Here is a 23,446-nt window from a genome sequence, read left to right as displayed (position 1 = left end):
CATCTGTGCCCATCTTCTTTTTTTTATGTGGGACACCTGCCACAGCATGGCTTGATAAGCAGTGCATAGGCCTGTGCCCAGGATCCAAACCTGCGAACCCTGGGCTGGAGAAGCAGAGCTGGAAAACTTTACCACCACGCCACTGGGCTGGCCCCTAGAATGTATTTTTGAGCGTTGGCTTTTGAAGAAATGCATGGTTTGTTTCCTGTGTAATAGCACCATACCCACACAAACCTTTCAATCATAAGCACTTTTCTAGAATTACAAACACAGCTGACTCACATTTTAACCTGCATCTGTGTCCAAGTGTGTGCCCCTACACGTGCTGTGCCCAGTGTGCAGTCATCAGAATGTGTCTGTGTGTGTACGCACATGTGTGAGTGAACATGTGTTCTTTTGCATTGCCACTGTAAGAGCCTTTGTCTTTTAGTTAAAAAAAAGAAGTGCCATGTTTATTGAATTATGGAGATCTCTCATGGTGTTCCCCCTTTCCTTTCTCCTTTCCTCTGTCCCTCTCAGTGCTGTTTCGTGTTAGACCTAATTTAATTTTCCAAACTGTTCTCCTTGGATTCACTAAGAACAACTTCAGTAAAATAGTGGATCTCAATTTTCAAGAGTACAAGCTCTTATTTATGTTTAATCTTTAAATTACCATGATAAGAAAGGCATAAAATAGCACTACACTTCAGCGCTATTAATTTATAGGTTGCTTTCCTTATATTTGAAGTTCTGGTGAAAATTGTCTTTACATTTAAAGTGCTGTTCAGATTTATTAAGTCCATATTTACGTACTATTTTATCTACTACATTTCACTTTAATTACACCAACCCCAGACAGATAAGAATAGTATTATTAGAACACAGATTTGTTTCTGCACTGTCTGTACCTAAAGCAATATCCTACTGTATGCAAGAGCATGCTGCCTAAGTATTATTAGTGAATGTAAGACATTTTCCCCATCTAAAGATTTTTCTTTTCAAAATCAAAAATTAAAGTCATGCATTTAGAACATACCCAGAACATCCACAGGATAGAGAATTAGAGGATGTTGAGGAATGAGGGGCTAGTTTCAGTACAAGAACCAAATGATTTGTTTCAGAAAAATCTTTGACATTCATATGACTTCCTAGTTGACTTTTTCTTTATTGCTCTTGATATTCAAAACACTTATTTGTTGACTTTTCCACTTTTTTAATATATATTTTTATAGATTATTAGGAAAAAAACCTTGATGATTAAAAAAATCAGTTAATTGAGTAAATATGTTGATGTTTTAAGACTCCTTTTCCTACTAGTGTCACTTCATGAATTAATGATTCTGGAACTTATGCTACTTATTCTATGTTACTTTTCATGTATATTCCCTTATAAAGTGGACTTCTGAAAAGTGAGTGTAAAAGTCACAGCTGTTTATTAGGAGGAGATGGTGTTGCCACAAACTAGTTAATCCAATCAATTTAAGTTTTACTATAGACCAAAAGTAGAGATTATTATTTAATCTTTATTATACTAAGTAACTGTAGAAAGTTCTTTAGCACAATGCTTTTCAGATATAAATATTGGGAATATATTTTGCAAGACATATTACACATAGCAAAAAGAAAAGGAAAACAATCCTATGTTATAAAATTAGATAGCAAATATATACATATAGAAACATGAATATATATATATATATATATTTACTGTGATAGCCAGCATCCAAGATGACCTGCAATGATCCTCGCCTCTTGGTATTTCCGCCTTCTTGTTATTCTCTCCCATATTGTACCACGGTTGGTCTGTGTGACTTATAGCATATGCCAGAAGTGATGTCACTTCCAATCCTAGGCTCACTGACTCTCTCTCTCTATCTGTCTGTCTGTCTATCTATTTATCTATCTATCTATCTATCTATCTATCTATCTATCTATCTATCTATCTATCTCATCACTCAGTCTAGAAGCCAGCTGCCTTTTTGTGAAAACGTTCAGGCAGCCTATGGAGAGGCCCCATGTGGTGAGTAACAGAGCCTTCAACCAACTTCCAACAAGGAACTGAGGCCTGTCAACAACCATGTGAGTGAGTTTAGAAGCAGAGTCGCCAGCTACAGTCGAGCCTTGAGATGACTGTGGCCCTGGTGACAGGTTAATTACAACTTCAAGAGAGACCCTAAGCCAGCTAAACCACTCCTGGATTCTGACTCTCAGAAACTGTATAAGATAATGTCTATTGTTTTAAGCTGTTAAGTTTGGGGGTAATTTGTTATGTCAAAATGGATAACTAATATATTTGTCAATATCCAACAGAAAAAAAGCATTTAGGGTTTTTTGAAGCCTTTAATATTTTAAGCCTATCACTGATACATCAGCATGTTTTCTGCTTTAAATAAAAACCGTATGACAGTATTGAGGCTTGCCATGGTGATTGCTGTTCCTAAATATATAAGGAACTTTATTTTTCAACACGTCTTTTTTAAAAGTCAGTTAATGTCACCCAAAAGCACAAGATGAATTTTACTCAAATATTTATTTGATGATATAGCATTTTTTAGGAGAAGCATCTGCCACAAAAAAAAAGTTTATTTCCAAATGGTGTGTTGCTGACATGGATCACTGATGCAAGTGTCCTGCTGTTCTTCACAGAAGGTCATGTTTGTGCAGTGTGAGGTAGATATCAGGGCTATGTGGACAGTCTATCCATTGGGAGATGATTTGATTTAAAAGATGTTCTTTGTTTCACTAATTTGTATAATGTCAAGAGATTCTGCTGTCACTTAAAAAGAACACAATGCCAGATTAATTACATAATTTCATCAGTGTGACTTTCTGGTTTCCTAACTCCAGAGGATCTTCAATGATGGTGGTTTCACTATCAATTAATCAGTAATGCTTCCCTAAGAGTCTCTAGCTAAGTCTTGAGGAGCCCAGCCAGCTGGATATTCTTACTAGGTAACCATTTTGTTCAGGCTTCAATTTATAGCAGAAAATGGAGGAGGGAGAGAATTGGAATTTGCATTAGTTTGCTAGGGCTGCCATAACAAAGTACCACAGACTGGCTTAAACAGCAGAAATTTATTTTCTCACAATTCTGGAGGCTAGAAGTCCAAATCAAATTGTCAGCAGTGTTGGTTGTTTCTGAGGGCCTCTCTCCTTGCCTTGTATATGGCTATCTTCCTCTGTCTTCACATGGTCTCCCCTCTGTGCATGTCTACATCCTAATCTCCTAATCTGTCCTATAAGAATACCAGCCATATTGGATTAGGGCCCACCCTAATGATCTCATTTTACCTCCTTAAAGACCTTATCTCCAAATACAGTCACATTCTGACGTATGGAGTTAGGACTTCAACATATGAATTTGGGGAGACACGGTTCAGCCCTTAAGAAAACTGAAATGTATTCTTTATGTAAATAACTAACAGAGAAAACAAATAAAATCATTGGAACTCTTAAACAGAACTGAATAAGAGATCTGTGTTATAACAAAAGTGGTAATAGATTCAGACTTACTATAGGTGATAAAGCTAATAGTAGCAGAACAGTTAATCATGGAGAATCTCTCCATGGAACCTAGAGGTAGGGGTCACTGGGGGCTATCTTGTAAGCTGTCTACTGCAGTGAGTGTGTGTGTGTATGTGTGTGTGTCTAACTAAAGATAAATATATATTAATAATTTATTTACACCAGAGGCCACAATCACTATTATCAAGAGCACAGACCCATCTTTCTTTTCTCATGCATCATTTTTTAAATTATCTGAAATAAAAGAGAGAAAATGTAAATATTCTACCAACGTAATGAGAACACAACGGGTGTTAGAACTATGAGCATTACTCCTAGTGCTTGTGCTGTGAGGTCGGATGAAGCATCGGATGCCCGGTCCTTCTCGTACAACCTCCCATAAAGAGTCACCGTCAGGACAGGTCCAGAGGGCGGCGTCAGACTAAACAAGCGTCCATCACTTGACACCTAATGAAAACACAGAGGAGTGGGTTGGGTCTACCTTTAAGTTACACAACCCCACAACACAGTTTTAAAATTTAGTACAACTGGATGAAGAAACAACAAAAATAATGGTCAGATTCTGTTCTATCAGAAATGTTTGAAATAGTACAGACTATACGAAAAATTGGAGCTATGGAATTGGCACTGATTAATTTATTATTGAAATGCCTGTAATCAATATCTTACAGCTTACTTATCGAGGAAGCATTCCATGAGTTAATAACCATAAAACAATGAATGCGGGAGTATAGAAGAGAGAAACCTAGTTCTCTCAGACAAGCAAACCTCCTCCAAATGATGGGAAGGGACTGACTAAGGGGGGTTTGAGCTGAGCCTCTGCCGTCCCTGTCACTCACTTGGCACGGCCTCCCCACCTGCCCTTTGTCCTGTGCTCCCTGCAGCAGCTATTTCCACCACGAAAGCAGAATGAGAGCAGAACCTGCCAGAGAAGTCAGTGGAGAATGTGGCTGGGCAGAGCGCTCATGCAGTGAGGAATTATTTCTGGCTCCTAAAAAAAAATTTTGCTTTCTTGCCAACATCAGTCACTGTTGAATTCTCCTTCAGTTTTTCCTTCTTTCCTTGTCTCCTCTGGTCACACAGGGCCTTCACCCACACCAGGAAAGCACTCCTTTCATCTTCCCTAGACCCTCATTGCCCAGTGGTGTGAAGGGGCTGCCTCTGGTGGGACTGGTCCTGAAAGTCTTCTTGAGTCTTCTTCCTGTTCAACAGACCTTACACAGCCCAGCCTCCTCACAGCCCCCACAATAACATATTTCTTTATTCTCAAGGACACACCAATTACTATAGTAAGGCTTTCCAGACAAGAAACACAGCCTGCTCGGTGTCCTTCATGCTCCCTAAGGATAATTTTACCCTTTCCAAATGGCAGTGTTTAGGATATTTGTAAGTGCCTGGGTAGGTTTTGTACTCAAAAAGTGCTTCCTCTTACATGAAGTGAATTGGCAAGATTAAGCAGAGTCGCACCTGAAATTCTCCGGGTGCAAGCTGAATTTCACTCAGCAGCACCTCAGGGAAGACATGCTGGGTTCCGAAAGTGCCACTGAGCGAGAACATGTCGAACCTGGTGGAAGCACTTTCCACTGAGTCACCACAAGTGTGTAAATCTGTGGTTTTGCACTTCAACAGTGTACAAACCTAGGAAAGTAAAAACAAATCAATGAGTTCCAGCAAAACCGATCGATATGCTGGCCTGACCTAGAAAAATGCCCTTGCCTCTTTGTTTGATAAAATAGCATTACTTCCTCATTAGGTTAATCCAGTTCATTGCTGAGCAACTATTGCAACCCATAATAACAATACGGGCTGCAGACCCTAGCGCTTCCTGCACTTCACTGACACCCAGATTAAACCACATAAGGAAACGAGCAGATCTTTGGTCTAGAGCCATGAACAACTATACCCTCATTGTTCTCAAGTCAGCGACGCTTTAAATAATCAAGAGTGTTCAATTTAAAAAAAGGTTTAATTTAGACACTCGTTTAATCTCTATTTTATTCCCTATTTCACACAATGAAAGAAGTTTCAAGTTGTAGTGAACCCTGGAGTTGATCTAGAGACAAGCCCTGTGATCTGGAAAAGCCAGGTACTTATATCTGAGCGAGGACTGGAACAGCTCTCACTGCACTACATAGTTACACTATACTACACTCTACTCCACAGCCACGTGAACATAAAATCTAAATATGCAAGTCAGCTCACCATGCAGATGCAAAGTCCCTAAAAGGAAGTCCCATATGCATTTAACTCCATCTGTACGGCGTCTTCCAAGCCTTACTCCAAATCCCCTTCATTTCTTGCTGGACTAAAACAATAGCCTCTAACTAAGCTGGTGTCCCTGCTTCTACTTTTGAACTTGGAGAGCAAGCGCTTTAGGGCAAGTGTGTTAAGATGGGATTCAAATCACTTTCAGGTAAAGCTAGAATGAACACATCTATCTGTTTCATTCCCTTGAAATCCTACTAAAACCAGCATTAGCTTTTTTTTAAAGAAATAAATCCACAAGGATAGGAGAACAGGAGGATAGACCATAGCACAATGTTAGAAGCTGGGGTGTTGATACAGAAGTGCTAACTGATTTAGCAGACCTAAGAAAGCCAACTCCTAGACTGGCAGTGGGGAAAGCCAATAATCAACCTTACGGACACTGCAGAATACTCAAAAGATTCCATCCCTGGGAACACTAGATACCTCAGACGCTGGTAAAGTCATGGTGGCTAAAGTAAGGGAAATTGATGGGAAGTTGTTAAAGATGCCTCAGATACTGAGCATGAGCAACTGCCCCTCCCCTATTTCAGTAAAAGCCTGGGCATTTATTTCCAGACAGGGTAAAGCAGACATGTCCTGATGGAGGTTTTGAAAGACACAGTTGAAGGGGATTACATGAATGAATCATTGTTGAGACCGCCTCCCTCCGCCACCAAACCCTGCGGTCATTTCTCCCACTTGGCTCTCTAAATGCTGTCGGCAAGGCATTCATCCTTCAGGAATAGGGTCAGGCATCACAGTTAAATTTGAAGTTCAGATAAATTAAAAATACTAAAAATAGTTTTTAGTGTAAGTCTATCCCAAATATCACACAGACATACTCATATTTAAACATATATATTCCTTATTTATCTAAACTTCGAATTTGCCTGGACATCCTATATTTTTATTTGCTGAATTAGGCAACCCTATTCAGGAAGAGAATTAGAAGAATTTTGAAACTTGGGAAACCTGACCATCTCAAGAGGAAGACTCTACACATACTTACCTCAGGGATTCCTCTAACAAAAGGCCCAGTTAGATCACATTGCTGTGAAGCTGAAAATGGGCAATTATCACCCACATGGTCAGAACTTTCCATCAGTTTTTGGTAAGACTAAAGGGTCAACATATATATGAGGAAAGCTTCTAAATTTAGAGTTTTAAATTCCAAAACCAGTCCAGCAACGGTGGTTCAGCAAAGGGATCTCTGCCCAGCAACGACAACAGAGGGCTTCGTTCTACTTGGCAGAACTAACCTTCCTCCCAACACTAAGAAGGAACCCACCTCGGCTTTCCTCAAGGAGGGGCCAAGACTCCGGGGGAGACAGAGAGGGGAGACAGGATTGAGGCAGGAAGGAAGGAAAAAGAGAGAGGAAGAGCCAAGAGAGTGCTTTCTTGCTTTGTAACCAACTTTTTAAACCTAAAAATATAGCACAAAAAATAAAAAAATAATATATCGCAATTATTTTAATTTTAAAAACTAATATGGCAACATAATACCATATATATGCAACATATATAGTGAAATATTTATATGGCAATAAGTATTTTTGTAGAACATAATTTAACTGATTTCCAATTTTGTACATTTTCTGTGTTCTTGATATCATTTTTTTCCCCTTTTCTCCAGCACCTTGGAGCACTGATTAGGAGTATTGGTTCCTTCTATATTTTCATCCTTTTCCTTTTTTCTTGCCCTTTCTCTTAGCCCTATCGAGATAATTAAGGATCTCTCATCTATTGGAAACACAAACAGAAACAACTCTTCCTGACCACAAGTCTCTGTCTAGCTCCTGCCTTGCTTCTCTACTTCTTGTCTCAGGCAAGATTTTTGAGGAAGAAACACTCACTCATTCTTTCAATATCCTCACTTCCCTTTGACTTTTCGATTCACTGTAATCTGCCTTTCACCCTATCATTATGAGCCCAGGAAATTCCACCAAAATTCTACTCATTTATGCCAATAATGGTAAACATACTGCACAAATACACTTCACAATTGCCTCCTCCTGCGAGTCTCTGCTTCCTTGCCATCCGTGAAAGTTCTCTTTTCAAATTCTCCTTCATTTCCTACTCGTATTTGCAGGTTCCTATTCTGTCCGCTTCCTGCCCAAACGCTGGAGCTCAGCGAGGTCCCACCTGTAGCCATTCTTCCTCACTGCCCATGTAGTCAGCTTTGCAATGTCATTCACTCTTGTGGGTTTAACTACCGCCTTTATCCTGCTGACTCTCAAAACAGTATTTCTAAATTTAATATCTCCCTTAAGCATCAGATCCCTGTATTCAACAGCATGTCGGATGGCTCCAGCTGAATGTCCCACATGAACTGCAAGACCAGCAGACCCAAAGCTGAACTGAGGGTCTCCCCACTGCCACCCGACCTGCTCCTCCCCTCGCATCCTGACCTTTCAGAGTATCACAGTCACCCAGCCACTCTTGCCAGAAACCTGGCACATTCTAGACCCTTCATTGTGCTTTCCTGTTAGATATCAAATTGACCACTAAGTTCAGTTTTCTAAATATTTCCTGACTCCATACCCTGCTTTTATTCCTACTCACATAATCTTGGTGCAGGTCCTAATAGGAGTATTTTAATAATTTAACTAGTCTTTGTGCCCTTAGTTTCATCATCCACAGTACAGCCAAAATATTCTACTCAAAAGAAGATTTGATCACACCATTCCCCTGCTGAACACCTTCCAACAGAAGACCAGCACTGACAGAATAAAGCCCAAATCTTAGGAACGACAGGTAAGATCCTTCAGGATATGATCCTGCCTCTAGGCTCATCGTCCACCGACATTGCTTGTGATGTTATGCCTTCGTAACACGGAACTGTTTGCTCTTCCCTGAACACGCTGCTCTTTCGCACATCCACACCCTTGCTCATGGTCTCCACTTCACCTCGAATTCCCTCCCACTCTTTTTCTCCTCCATAATAGCATAAGCTCATACATAATGTCTCCAGAAACTTCCCTGGATCCCCAAATTAGGCTAAGTACAACTCCTTAGTATTTCTATAGCAAAACGTGCATTGTATATCCATTACATGCCAACCTGTATTGAAGTGTCTGCTCAAGTGTCTTTCTCCCCTACTACATTCCTCAAGAGGGGGATCTGTGCTTATCCATCTTCAAATCATTAGCACTGAATATATACCTGGTATGTAGCAGGCACTTGATAAATGTTTGTCAAAATAAGCAAGCCTTGGTAGAGTGTTGATGATACGGCAAACAAAATGTTCCACGGTGGGTGTAGTTCCAGCACTCAAAGGGCCTTCAGTCTGCAACAAGTATGTACATAATTTGACATGACGTGTCTTTGATAAAGCTAAGCATAGAGTGTTTCGGAGCACATAAAAGAGGTACCTAACCCAGCAGGGGAGGTGGGAGTGCTGCCCCAGGAAGTGTCAGGGCAGCCTTCTTGGTGAAGATAAGACCTGAAAGGCCCGATGAATGATGAGTAGGTGGGGGTCACCATAGATAAAAGAAACAATCTCTGCCAACATCCAGAGGTTCTGCAGATGCTGGCACACTGAAGATGGGGAAATGTCACAATATGACATGAGCCCAGGGTACATGTGGGTAGAGTGAGAGAAGATGATAGAGAGTAGGAAGGGGCCACACATCAAGACTTTCTGAGCCTTTTATGTTAAGGAATTTGATTTCCCAATTAGAAGACAGTGAGGAATTTTAAGCAAGAGAGAGAAATAATCAGAAATGGCTTTTAGTGATTTTTGTAGTTATAGTATAGGGCATGGACTGGATGAAGCTGAAACTGTCAACAGGAAGCCGTCTTAGGGGGATATTGCAATAATCCCGGTGAAATAGGAAGCAGGCCAGATCAAGGAAGACAAGAACAGGATGGGAGGAATATGGAAGCTGCTTGTTCTTAGGGATTCCATCTCATCAGGCTCCAATAGCTCCTCCTTTACTGTTGAGGGCTGTGAGATATCTGAATCTTTGCAGCAATAAACTATCCTACTGGACATCTCAGAGGTTAACTCTATATGTCTCCAGGACACATTTAGAGTCAAGCTTCTTATAAAACAAGATAGGCATTCGTGAGCATACAGGGGAAATGACTAAATTTGTTTAGGCAGGAAATATCAGAGGGTATTTATCCATTAAAACTGTCTGTGATTAGATTATTATATCATTTTAAACACCAGTTCTGCAAATAAATGTTCTGCCTTTTCCCAACTAGTTTAAAATTGAACTGACATCTAGGATTGCAAGTTTCAGCTAATAAAAATTCAGGATGCCCAACTAAATTTGAATTTCAAAAAACCACAGATATTTTAGTATACATATATCTTCAAAAGTGGGACATACTTATAATAATAAAAATAATTCATGGTTTATCTGAAATTCAAATTTAATTAGGTGTCCTGTATTTTATCTGGTAACCCCCTGCCACCAAAGCAATCATTACCTGTAAATAATAACTCCCTTCCACAGTATGTAGTCCATCAAATGCCCCTAGGGCATACACTTCATCTGCTCTCTTCTCAGACATCTTGTAGCTTAGATGACAGCAGAGATCTTTCTGACAAACTGTGTAATTTCCTGTGACTTCTGTGAGCTCAAAGAAGGTGAATTCATCAAAAAAGACAGTGTTCTTAAATTCCTGGTTTCCCATCGAGAGTGCTTCCACACTGCTGGCATAAGAAGTCCAATTCACCACTGCAGGGCGGTGTGGGTGGGAATCCAGTTGTGAGAGGAGTAGTTTTCCCTCCTCGGTCTTCATATCATAATGAAATGCTCTTGGAGAATCAGGAGCATAGATGCCACTTCCTGGAAGTGATAAGTTGGAAATGGCATTTCAAATAGGAAAGTGAAAAAGGATTGTACGGTTGTTATTGTTATTTTCTTTCTTTCTTTATTGGTGAGGAAGATCAGCCCTGAGCTAACATCTATTGCCAATCCTCCTCTTTTTGCTGAGGAAGACTGGCCCTGGGCTAACACCCATGACCATCTTCCTCTACTTTACATACGGGACGCTGCCACAACATGGCTTGATAAACAGTGCATAGGTCCATGTCCAGGATCTGAACCTGCGAACCCCTGGCACCCGAAGGGGAGCACTTGAACTTAACCACTAAGCCACTAGGCCAGCCCCTGTTATTGTTATTTTAAACTCACATTAACATTTTACTCCCTCTAAGCTATACATTTCATTAACTTCAGTAAAATATGCTGACAGGATAACAGGTAAGAGGAAATACAATACTGCATGACACCAAGATGCTGAGAAGAGAGTTTCACATAAGAAGTGGTGAATTTTGAAAAAAAAAGGCAGTGTACATTCAAGTTGAATAAAACCAAAATAATTTAGATGGAGATGGATTCTACAGCATGTCACCAGCTGGATATGCAAAAATTGAGTTGGAAAACATTGTATTAAGGAGTACATGTCAGCTAGAAAAAAATGATTTTTTTGCTTTTTTGGTTACATCAAACCTGTAAATCTTAAAGATTTCACATTACCTGTCATTCTATTTGAGGGGTAATGTATATTGGACGCAAGGAAATTGACCCTCATGCCCATAGCCCAAGCCAAGTGGAATTCAATAGCTGACAAATGTGGCAAAACATTCATCCAAGCTGTGGGGAAGAGGATGGTGTCCACATGGAAATCTGTCACCAGGGTTACAGCAGGATCGTGGAAGAGAATATCGAAGCACGTGAAAATGCCAAACCTTCCAAAGGTGGTGTTGAAAGTCACGACCTCAGGCTCCTTGGGTGCATTGAATTGATCTTCACCCAGGAAAAGGTTTTGCTGCAATAAACAGAAGATGAAGGGGGGAAAATCTCTTTTAAGTAGCTGGCCTGGATGTCACTGTGTCTGAAAAAGTACAGCTCACATCTGTTAGTGCCGATTTCATCTATGACCACTGTCTTCACAGGAAAGAGTGTTAGAGAATCAGAGACAGCCACAGTGGATAGGAGCCTTTGTTTCAATATCCACATTTTATACGTAAGCACAAAGGAATCCTTATCTATTAAGACCTTCTTGAATCTTATAAGACATAGGAGTGAAATAGATAACATCTATTTGCCAAGAACACTTAATAGTTTTCTGTGGGCAAAGAACTTTCTTTGCTCCCTTCTCTTCAAAACCAAGTCTATCTGGTAAGTAGTTTTTCATTCTGGCCTTGATCCACTGCCAGGGCATGTCTTTACAAGGACAAAGTCCAAAAGGCGACATTATATTTCAAGGCAGGAAGCTCCTTCTGATTTGTACACACTCCCAACAACACCCTCCTGTGCTCCTAAAGGCACAGGTATCCTCTCTGTAGGAGCTCACCACACCTAACCATTACTGTCTATGCTCTGTCTCTACTCTGCCTATCAAGTATGCTTATTATTATCCACAATAATGATTTTTTCCCTTCCTGTCCACTTTATTTTGTTGAACACTCAGTAGTTGAATTATTTGCAAATTAATTCTACCTTATGGTAGCGTGCCACGAGCTTTCCCTCGGAATCAAACACCACATCAGTGTTGTATTGGTAACGGCCATCAGGGGGACACTGAGGGTCGCTGGCATTGCATGGCTTCTTGTCCCCAATATTCGCCACGACGTAGATGGAGTTGTCCTTGGCCAGGCAGCTGAGCCTCTCTTGTACTGGAGTGTGGCCAAATCTGGTACGTGTTCATTGGAAGAGGAAAAAAAAATCAAGCTTAGCATTCAGTGAAATTCAGAATAATAGTTGCATGAACCTATTACATGATATACACGAAAACAAACCCTAAATAACATAAATAGAAGAGAAAGATTAAATTAAGAAGAGACTTCAGAGGAAGTACATGCTTGTAGGAATTTGGTTGTAGGAAGCTATTCTAGGATAAGATTCCAGGCCATGTATTTTTTTCTTCATAGCATTTATCATCATCTGTAATCACATATTCATTTGTGTGTTCCTCTTATACTGTGTGTCACATCTTATTGATATTAAGGGGCAAAGAGACACACCTCCTGTTCACTGGATCCACGCTTGACAGAAAAGAGGCATTAAAAAATATTTCAAATGAGGGGCCAGCCCGGTGGCATAATGGTTGAGTTCGCGCGCTCTACTTCAGTGGCCCAGGGTTCACAGGTTTGGATCCTGGGCGCGGACCTACACGCTGCTCATCAAGACACGCTGTGGAGGCATCCCGCATACAAAATAGAGGAAGGTGGGCACATATGTTAGCTCAGGGCCAATCTTCTTCACCAAAAAATTATACGTGTATTTTGAATGAAAGGACCGCAACTTGGAAACAGGAGGACTCAGGGAAGATGGCGGAGTAAGAAGCACCAGGAAACCATCCTTCCACCTAGATAACAACTGCACTGGCAGAATCTGTCTGATACAACTATTTTGGAACTCTGGAGTCTATTTGAAGACTTACAACTTCCAGGGGAAGGCTCAGAAGGTAAACTGCAGTTAATTTTAGTCAATTTCAGCCCTTGGCTCAGCAGTGGCTACCCCGTACCCCACCTCCCTCCAGCCCCTTTCCCCGTAGCAGGCAGCCATGCAGGTGTTCTTGGAGCACCTTACAGGCAGCTTGTGGGAGCAGGCTGGGCAATAAGGACCCTGTCCTCCAAATATTAAGGATCTGTGTTCTGATTGCTGATAACTAATTCCGATCATGGAGGTGCAGACACAGGGGCAGGGAGCCATTGTTTTTTTAACTTATTGACCTAATGATTGACTCTTTAATCTGCCAGCCAGATCACCTTGATCACAGGTGCAGACATTCACTGTATTAAAGTATGTCCCTCATACAAGGACTCCTACACACTCACATAGTGGAGTTTCCGGTGCATAAGAAAGAGTCAATGAAAAAAAGTCGAATAAGTAAATTCATTTTTGAGTTAGGTTACTGGACATAGTATGTCTCTCAAGAAATCTACAAACTTTCTTCCGAGAGGCAATGAAACCTTCTGAGCCAAACTGTTCCTCTCTTAGCCTCCCAGGAACCCTCAGAAGCATATTGCATGTCCAGTTGTAATGATCAGCCCACTACCGTGGTGCCTTGTAACAACTGCTTCCTCTACTTTATTCATGTGGCTTCTGGTTTTTACATCTAAACTATGCTACTTCTTAATTATATAAGATTTAATAAGAAACCTCAAATCCTTCTGGAAGCATGTGAAGTATAAATGCTAAATAGATAAATAAAATAAACAAGAGGAATGATGAGGGCGCGTTCCTACAATACCCAAGCTAAATGGTGATGTGGGCCAAAAAAAGGTTGGTGACTGTAGAAAAAAGAGCGATTGCTTCAGTGGATACTTCAAACATACTCAACAAGGCGTGATATCTGATTGTATGTGAAGGGTAAAGGAGATCGACTCCTCTTCTTCCTTCCCATCTGACATCCAATCTTTCAGCAAGATCTGTCAAAGCTACCTCCAGACTTTATTCAGAATCTGGTCATTTCTCAATACCTTGACTTCTGCCATCTTGGTCCAAAGCCGACGTCTCTGCCTAGATCCCTGCAAAGGCTTTTTAGCTGTCCCGGCTTCTTCATTGCCCTCCTCCTGGAGTCTAGTCTCCACATAGTGGCCAGAATGATCCTTACACTAAAACTTGTCACAGCATATCAATTTTTGTCAAAACTCTTCAATGGTTACCTTCTCACTCAAGTAACAAAGTCATTATTATGGCCTACAAAGTCTTACATAATCAGGCCCCTCCCACCTATCTGCCTCCATCTCCCACTTTTCTCCCCATCCCTCACATCACTCAACCAAACTAACCTTCTTGCTGTTCCTAATATGCCAGACACACACTCTGACCACAGGATCTTTGTATTTAGAATTCCCTCGATTGCTGTTTTCTCAGATATCCATGTGACCTACTCCCTCACTTCCCTTAAGCCTTCGCTGAGATGTCACTGTAAAGCCCTCTGATGACCTAAAAATTTCAGCCCCACACTTCCCACTATATTCACCTTTCCTGCTTTATTTTTCCCCATAACACTTACCTCCATCTCATATCATGGATAGGTAAATGATAGATCACTAGATATTATTTATTTTGTTTTTGACTCTCTCCCCACACTAGAATATAAGATCCAGGAGAACAGAGATTTTTTAATCTGTTTAGTTCACCCCACTGCCCAGAATAGTGCCTGGACCCAATAAGGACTCAAAAAATGTGCTGAATAAATGAATGAAGGCAAAGAACAGAGATGTCATCGGTTAATGGAAAACATGAAGGGGAAACCAGACTCCTTAAAATGGAAAAAATGGAACATTCTGGTGGTGATTTTCAGGATGCTCTTGGAAATTTGGTTCTAGGGAAAGGCCATTAGAACCAAGTGAAGTCAATTCATAATGGTAGTGATAACAGAGTTCCTGCCTCTTAGAAGCTGAAGATCTGGCATGGGAGATGGTTAAATAAGAAATAATTATGATACAATGAATTGTGAATAAAGTAGATGATTAAGAGAAATACTGTTGAACCTTGTCAAAATCAAAGTGTCTCTATAAGCAGTTACAGTAGTTTGTGTGGTTTTGAGAGCAGTTCCAAAAGAAGAATTCCTGTGATTTTAGCAATGGTTTATTTTGAAAGAAATGAGTTAACTGACATGATTCTCTTGGATGACATTGTTTTGTTTATATTAAAAATAATAGTGCTATTTTCATCACACTTCATATTTCTTTAGTCTGGACTTGATTTAAACCACTTACACAGTTCTGCTGTATCATAACTTCCTGGGTTGACAATAAGCTTAAGCTTTAAGGATTTCATATACATTAATCTCATCAGCTATCTTATGGATGAGACAGAAAAAAAAATTTTTTTTTTAAGGTTTTCTTAAATCTTTTTTTTTTTTTTTAATTTTTTTTCCCCCAAAGCCCCAGTAGATAGATGTACGTCATAGTTGCACATCCTTCTAGTTGCTTGGACAAAAAAATCTTTAATCCTAAACTGACATGTGACTCTATTTTGCTATTTACTCCCACAGTTTTCAAATTACAGACCCAATAGGGAAACAATTATCTGTTCACAAGCAAGGATCAGGTTCTTCTACTAACTGGCTACCCAGTGACCCTAAGCAAGTTACAATATCATCTCTCCAGATTCATTCCCCTAATGGAAATTCACATTGAATTCGGTGATTTCTTGTTACCTCCGGCACTGATTTCTGTGATTTCATAATTCCTGTTCACTTTCCTATTAAATGTATCCATAGGAGATGAAAAATAATGAGACTATCTTGAAACTTAGAGTTGATAGTGGATCTTATGCAATGATCGTCCATAAAACTTTCCCAAGTGAAGCAAGCTCGTGTTCATGATTGAATTTTTCACAATCCATTTCTTTACCTGTTGGGATTGTTACAAGGGATCCAGTTCACCTGAGGGTCTGGGATGTCCTCCAAGTACGGGTAGAGAGAATCCCTGCTGAAGTTCCAGCCGTAGATACCATCTTCAGGAGTCACAATAATATGTGCACCCTGTTAAAAATGGCGCTTAACTAACATATTTTTCAAATAAGCAAACAATCAAAGAGGGTGCCTGCGAGGGGACCTGAGGAACTGAGCAGCTGAGGAACAACTATTCGGGCGTTTTTTTTCTTTCAATCTTATTCCTTTGTTTTCTATGCTTTTGTAATTTATTTTCTTTGCCCAACCACATTCCTTTTCGAATCCCACTGTCGTCATTGCTATTTGACTTCTTCACTATTTCATAAACATTAATAGCTTTCCAGGCCACCCACAGGTTTGCCACGCCTGAGAGTTGTTAACTATAAACCTAGGTCTTCTCAAAATGACCCCCTTCCCTGAACTTTGGCTGACTGTTGTATCTGAGTGTGTCGGGACTGACGTGTGACTCGTATTCTGTGTCGCTTCCCCCTCTGCCCCAGCCTTCTCTGCTCCTTACGCTGCAAACTTGATTTCTGCTTCTCAGAAGGAAGGGGGCTCAGACACTGGTTACCTGAAGGATGCCGGGCCTAGAGGTACAACCTGGGCACTTTCAGGGGGGAAAGTCACCCTGAAAGCTGCTGTAGCCTTGAAGAAAATAGTTGGACTAAGGGTGAAAAAACCTCAGAATCCTTCATAACCTTTTAAATTTTCTGAGGTATGAGAATGTATATTGATAGATATATGTAATATGTGCGTATCTATGCCTTTCATCATACTTCATATATCCCTTCTTTATACCTGATCTACAAATATCTTGTTTAAACTATGTTCGTTCAAACCACACACTTAAACTTAACCCTTCATTCAACTCAAGGACTTACTGTGCATTAACAGACATATTTTTATCTTGTAATTATAATGAAGTATATACTGTTAAGTAATTTGCAATTTAAGTTTAATCGTTTTGATGTTGTGAACTAACCCGACAACCTGCCGTCTCTTAAGAGCACAACAGTGCACCAAGGCCACTCTACGGACAACACCTGGTCCCTGGCCCATTTATCCTCCACCCTCCTTCTGTAGCCGAAAAGAGCAACAAAGTTGTTGAATTTGGAGCAAGTTCCTCAAAAATCTGCTGCCTCTAGTGATAAGCAGGCCACGCGTTCCCTAACCTTGTCTATCAGGGAAGTGCGATAGTGTCCTTGCTCTGTTACTTTTGAGAAAGAGGTAGGACTCTGATTGTAAAACAGAAATTCTCGGCTACCCTGACACATATGTCGTCCTGAAGGGTGTTGACCTGACAGTGACCTGTCTCCTAAGACCCCACCGTTTCTGCACGGAGAATCCAGCACCCTCAGAGATGGTACCTGCTTTGCTGCTGATGTGATTGCTCCCTCCAAGAGATCCAGATTGCGGTTCATTAAGAGCAATGCCTCTTCCTGGGACACTGGCGTTAGGGTAGCATTAGGCAATACCACTGCATGCTCATAAACAGCTGCAATAAAGGTGTCCAGGGAGCTGGCTTTGCAGACACAGAGAACCGAAATTGCCACATAAGCCAGCAGCTGAGAAGTAATCATGCTGAAGTCCAACGATTGCTGAGAAACCAGCAAGTCCTGATATTTATAGAGCGAAAACACAATAAATCACGTGGTTCCCAGAACTCAGGACTTTAAAGATAAATGACAAAATCTAACTTTAAGAAAACCTTCTAGTTTCACATCAGGGACATAGGTATAAACACTTCTTATATAACAAATGACCCTCCCTTATTGCAGGGATTTGTGGAGATTAAATAAGGAACCACGTGTGTATTAGTTTGCCAGGGTTGCCATAAGAAAGTACCAAAAGCTGGGTGGTTTAAGCGACAGAAATGTGTTGTCTCACAGTTCTGGAGGCAAGAAGTTTCAGATGACGTGTCAGCAGAGTTGGTTCCTCCCGAGGGCTGTGAGGGAAGAGTCTGTTGGGACCTCTCTCCGTGTAAACGGCTCTCTTCTTCCTGTGTGTCGTCACATGGTGCTCGCCTGTGAGCATGTCTGAGTCCAAATTTCCCCTTGTTATAAGGACATTAGTCACTGGATTTAGTGCCCGCCTTACTCCAGAATGATCTCATCTTAACTAATTACATTTGAAACTATCCTATTTCCAAATAAGATTACATTCTGAGGTACAGGTGGTTAGGACTTATAGAAATTTTTGGAATTCATCCATTTTCAACACATAGCAGTGTACGTAAACAATGTGAAGAGTAAATCACTTTACTGCTTTAAAATTATTCTTACTGTCCGCATGTGAATATTTGGGCTTTACACTTTATTCAATTTAGTTTCCTCAAAATGGAGAAGCCAGGACAAAGAGGAATATAAGGGAGTCATTCTTTATCTGTTGCTATATAACAAATTCCCCTAAAATTTAGTAGCTTTGAACAGCAAGCGTGTATTACCTCTCATTTTCCGGGGTCAGGAACCAGGGGCAGCTGAGCTGGGAGCCTGTGGCCCAGGGTCTCTTTCTCGGCTGCAGTCAAGCTGCAGACCAGGGCTGCAGTTATCTCAAAGCTCGACTGGGGGAGGACCCACTTCTAAGCTCCAGGCTCACTCACATGGCCAACGGCAGGCCTCGGGTCCTCACTGGCTGATGCCCAAAGATGTGAGCTCCTTGCCACAAAGGCCTCAGCCTCACTAAAATGCAGCTCACATTATAGTGTCTGGCTTTTCAGAGCAAGAGAGCAAGATAACCCACCCATGGCAGAAGCCACAGTCCCTTAGTAATCTAATGTGGGAAGTGATACCTCATCACTTTTGTTGTATTCTGTTCATCAGAAACGAGTTAGTAGGTCCAGCCCACACTTGATGGGAGGAGATTACACAAGGGTCTGAATGAGGCAGGGATCAGTGCGGACCATCTGAGAGGCTATGTCCCACAGGGCTAATAGAGGGGAGTATAAAGAGAGTGAGAACTAAAGAGGGAAGAAAGGAAAATCATGTAAAATAGAAAAAGAGCTTATAGATTTTGGTATGGAGTAAGTAGACAAATTGTGTTTCAGTTGTGAGATAAGTACAATATTTTTTATATTTACAGAACTAGTATTTATGATTATCCATTTTATTCTTAGGCTATTTCATTTTGGATGATGTTTTTATAGTTCAATTTGTAAATGGGTATGTCTGATTTTTTTTTTACTGCAGAACTATAATAAACTTATTCTGGTGCTATCAAAGTCACAAGAGGTTGTGGTTGCCCAGTCCTCCTGAGCCTACAGCAAACACCAGCTCCCTCTGCTTGCTGACCTCCTGCTGGCTTTCCATTCCCAGGTGGGTGGGGATACCACATCCTTCACAAGACAATGTAATTGTTACACAACAATTTATAAAAGGAGGTTTTGAAATGAAAGTTAAAACTGAAATGAGTTACCAAAATGTTAAAAAAATTACTACTTTGATCTTATTAGGCTAAAAACACTGAATAAGAACCCCCAATTTGGTTTCCCATCCAATATATAAAGAGCTTGAAAGTCATCTTTCCCATCTTCGTAACAAGGAAAACAAGCTGAACAAGTGAAAATCAACTTTTCTTAGCTACATCAGAGAACTGAAGTTGAGATAGGCAGGAAGCTAGATCTGAGCAGGGAGGATGGTCACTCCACCAGGTGCAGCATCCTAATCACCGGGCAGCAGCTCTTTGGATGTGCAGCACTCCCCCCAACCCTGACTGAGTGTAGCCCCAAGCCTGATTATACCCTCATTTGTGCTGCAGTTTTGACCCCCCCTTCGGGGAATCACTGCCGTGGCAGTTCTGGAGGTGCCTATAAAAATCTCCCCCTCCTGATGCGGGAGTGGAGACAATGCCCCGATTGGCACACGTTCCAAGACCCTCACCCGCCCCCAGGACCCCATCTTCCAAAGCCACCAACCACCACAACTTTGGCGCAATTGCTCCCCCTCAAGCCTGCCCACCCCTCCCCTTAGGAGTGTACTTTTGCTTTGCTAATAAGTCTTCCTGTGTTAAAACTTCGCTGTGAGTCTGCTCTCAAATTATTTTGTCTGTGGACCAAGAACCTGGGACCCCACTGCACCGAGCTGACCAGTGCCGGTAACAAAGTCACAGGACAAACCACTGGCCTTACCTGCTGCACACAGTGAGCAGATGGCTCCACTGATGGAGCCAGTACTACGATGATCACTTTAAGTGTCATTGATGAATTCAATGCTGGAGGATCGGTGTGGACAAGCTTGAGAGTTAAAAACTAGGGAGATTCCAGTGTTAGGGAGGCTCTCACACCTTTGTGAGTTTTACCTCCAGGAACCCCACGGGTTCTCTGGGAAAATAATGGAGGAAAAAACCCTCCGCCTCAAGCTTCCTACAGGAGGAAGGCAAATACACCCACTTTGAAATAAGCCCAGAGCATTTTGTTCTCCTTAACAAAAGCCTGCCCTCCAAGGAAACTATTTAGCAGAGCCTAAATAAACCTGGGGGAAGGGAAAACCCCAACTCTAGCCCTCCTGGCCTTCCTATCCCAACTAAGAGGGAAAGAAAAGCTGAGAAGCACTCACGAAAGTCACAGCCCAGGGGCACAGGCTCACCACAAGACAGAAACGTCATCATTGGGCTTTATAACCCTTCCCCCCACTCGCGTTACCACCACATCAATCTGGAGTTTGTGGCCTACCTAGCGTGTACTAGCCAAGAGAAAGTCTTCAGATGCACAACTGCAGTCTTGCAGTAGAGAGCCATCCGCTGAAACTGGAACTGGGGGGGCACCAGCAGCCTCTACTACAATGCCTGAGCTGGGTCTCCTGATTGCTAATGCCACTGTGCCACCTTTGAGAAGCAACCTGCAGTCTGCCAAGCTCCCCAAATGCAGCCTTTCTGCTCAGATGGAGTAGCGACACTGGGGGAACAGTCTTTAACAAAACTTATATGTAGGGAGAAGCCTCCCATCCTGTTTTCTGCCTTTTTATCAATCCATTAATCTCAAGAGGTAATCCATTTACAAAATCTTCTGAGGATCCTCCTGGGTTTAGGAAATTTTTTGACTATGGCCCTTAATTCAGCCTTTGACCAAGGAGTGAAAGATACTTGCAGAGGATTGCCTGTAGCTTTGGGTGGTATTATGTTAAAAGGTAACTGTTTAACAGTCTCTTCAGAGTGGAAAGGCAATTCAGACAGAGGTTTACTAGAATGAGTTCTCAAATAAAGGAGGAGAGAGGGGAACAGTAGGAGTTACATCGGTCTTATAGTCTTTTGTTTTAGGTACCTCTTATATCTTTAACTTTTCAATAGCCTTTTGCAATGAATCTTTCAATGAAGCTATTTTGGAATCTGGAAGCCTTTTGGAGGCTTCTGCATACCAACTAAAATAGGTATCCCCTTCTGTTTGTTTGATTTGGGAACTCTTGCTTTCAAGTGCACTCTTAAATGATCTTATCTGATTGGAATATTCTGACTGAACTGTGACCATAGCTGAACACTTTGAAAGAACTTTGGAACAAGACTGTAAACAAAGTCCGGTCAAGTTAGTGACCTTACAGACTTTCTCATATCTACCTCCAAAGAAGGGGCCCTGTGTGGGCCCCTCCCAGAGTTGACAGGACTCTGAGGGATTTTCTAGTTAACTGCTACGTATTCCCTTAAACTCCTAAAGGAAACTAAAACTAAAATTCATAGAAGACATTGCCAAATTTTGGTAAATATTAGAGCTATCCTCTACTTTAAACTCCACTCAGAGCCTGCAGAGAAGATGCTGGAAAACTGGCAGCAGCCAACAAAGTGTGAGAATTCTTAGCAGAATTCTCCCAGTAGAGAGAGGAAAATAAAATATCTTTTGCACCCTCTTTGGGGGCACCTCTTGAGTCTAGGGGTTCTTTAATACTCCCAGAAATACTTACTGTTTGTCTTGGCTGAAGATGTGTGGTATTTTCTACCTCTAGATGGTATTGCTAAAAATTAGTTCATAAAAGAGCTCTATTAAATTGACTTAAAGAAAATTAAGTACTTACACGAATTAAGTATTCATAAAATTTTCAAAAATATAATAGAAACTAACGCAAATGCTTTTTCTGTTCACATATCTGGGAAAATATTCCATATTAAAGCTAATTTGTTCGTTTAATTAAAATAGACATGTCTTGAGACCAATATTGAATATAATGCAGACATGCAACTTTTATTCCATGTGGGTTTGTTGGTCAAATAAGTTCAAGTTACCTCTGTTACAAAACTTGTCATCAAGAAAATAACTTGATATGATGAAACTTTTATAAGTAATCTAAATATTATTGTTGAGAACAAGTGAATTAAACAGATGTAAGCACTATAAAAGTTTTTAGGTAAACTTTTTTGTTGTTGTTTATTGTGATAACATTGGTTTATAATATTATATAAAGTTCAGATGTACATCATTATACTTCTATTTCTGCATAGAATACAACATGTTCACCACCCAAAGACTAATTACAGTCTATCACCACACACATGTACCTAATCATCCCTTTCGCCCTCCTCCCTCCCCTCTTCCCCTCTGGTAACCACCAATCCAATCTCTGTCTCTAAGTGTTTGTTTGTTGTTGTTTTTATCTTGTACTTATGAGTTTCCCCAAATCCTTTTGATAACTTAAACCTTAAGCTTTTGCTAACTTAAACTAAATTATGGATAGTCATTAAACATTTAGATCATTTCCAAATAAGATAACATACTGAAACCTTAATTACTGAACACAGGTTTTTCCACTTTTGGCTTCCTTTTATAGAGGAGCTAAAGATATTTGGGTCTATTAGTAAACATGTTTTGTGCCACACTGAAAAAATATTACTATGAGAAAGCATGTTTCTAGAAATTATAAAATGTATTTATAAATTTGCCAAGCCACAGAATGCTAATGTGAAAGACAGTTCACAATTGTCTACTTCTTTATTTTCACTAGAAATTAAGGTTTTTAAGGATAAAGAATTCTAATACATGTAACTAAATTTACTAAAAATAATAAGGGAAACATTTCTACATGCAAGGAAAGTAAGATGTGTGCTTTAAGTAAAGAATGTGTAAGGAATGGAAATGCATTTTTGTTGACTGGTTATTTCAAAATGGGAAAGAGGAAAAACATAGGATGAAATTGTAGAAGGTTTGTGGAAAAAGAATCTTGGGAAAAGAATTTTACATGTGGTCAAGATGGCTACGACTAGAATGAAGATATTTAAGTAAAAAAAAAGAGTTTAATATCAAAAGTACACTGGGGCAAAATTAGAATTGGCTTTCTCTCTATTAAAAGGACAAAATTTTCTTGGACTTGTGGACTACTTTTGATAACAAATCGTGAAATGTTCTTTA

The 23,446-nt window shown here is 40.5% G+C and overlaps 1 protein-coding gene across 1 annotated transcript; it reads right to left on the bottom strand.

Annotated features, from left to right (window-relative positions):
- Window positions 1–3,654: 3,654 nt before the first annotated feature.
- On the bottom strand, window positions 3,655–17,717 carry LOC131420649 (pantetheinase). Its single transcript, XM_058566826.1, has 7 exons — window positions 17,490–17,717; window positions 16,082–16,212; window positions 12,210–12,402; window positions 11,244–11,535; window positions 10,189–10,550; window positions 4,972–5,142; window positions 3,655–3,951 (listed from the first exon to the last, which is right to left on the bottom strand). Exons 1-7 carry the CDS (start codon window positions 17,700–17,702, stop codon window positions 3,769–3,771), a joined length of 1,545 nt encoding a protein of 514 aa, XP_058422809.1. The 5' UTR covers window positions 17,703–17,717; the 3' UTR covers window positions 3,655–3,768.
- Window positions 17,718–23,446: the final 5,729 nt, after the last annotated feature.

This window comes from Diceros bicornis, chromosome 23, assembly GCF_020826845.1.
Source record: "Diceros bicornis minor isolate mBicDic1 chromosome 23, mDicBic1.mat.cur, whole genome shotgun sequence".
Lineage (NCBI taxonomy): Eukaryota > Metazoa > Chordata > Mammalia > Perissodactyla > Rhinocerotidae > Diceros > Diceros bicornis.
Note: the sequence above shows the minus strand (reverse complement) of the source record. Positions and strands in the feature narration are given on the sequence as shown.

Bases quoted from the DNA above. Each gene is read 5' to 3' on its own strand.
- LOC131420649 (XM_058566826.1), bottom strand. From the start codon at position 17,702: ATGATTACTTCTCAGCTGCTGGCTTATGTGGCAATTTCGGTTCTCTGT. The intron at 16,213-17,489 runs GTACCATCTCTG...CATTTTTAACAG, and splicing joins TCACATCAGCAGCAAAGCAG to GGTGCACATATTATTGTGAC. The intron at 3,952-4,971 runs GTGCGACTCTGC...TGTTTTCATTAG, and splicing joins TTGCACCCGGAGAATTTCAG to GTGTCAAGTGATGGACGCTT.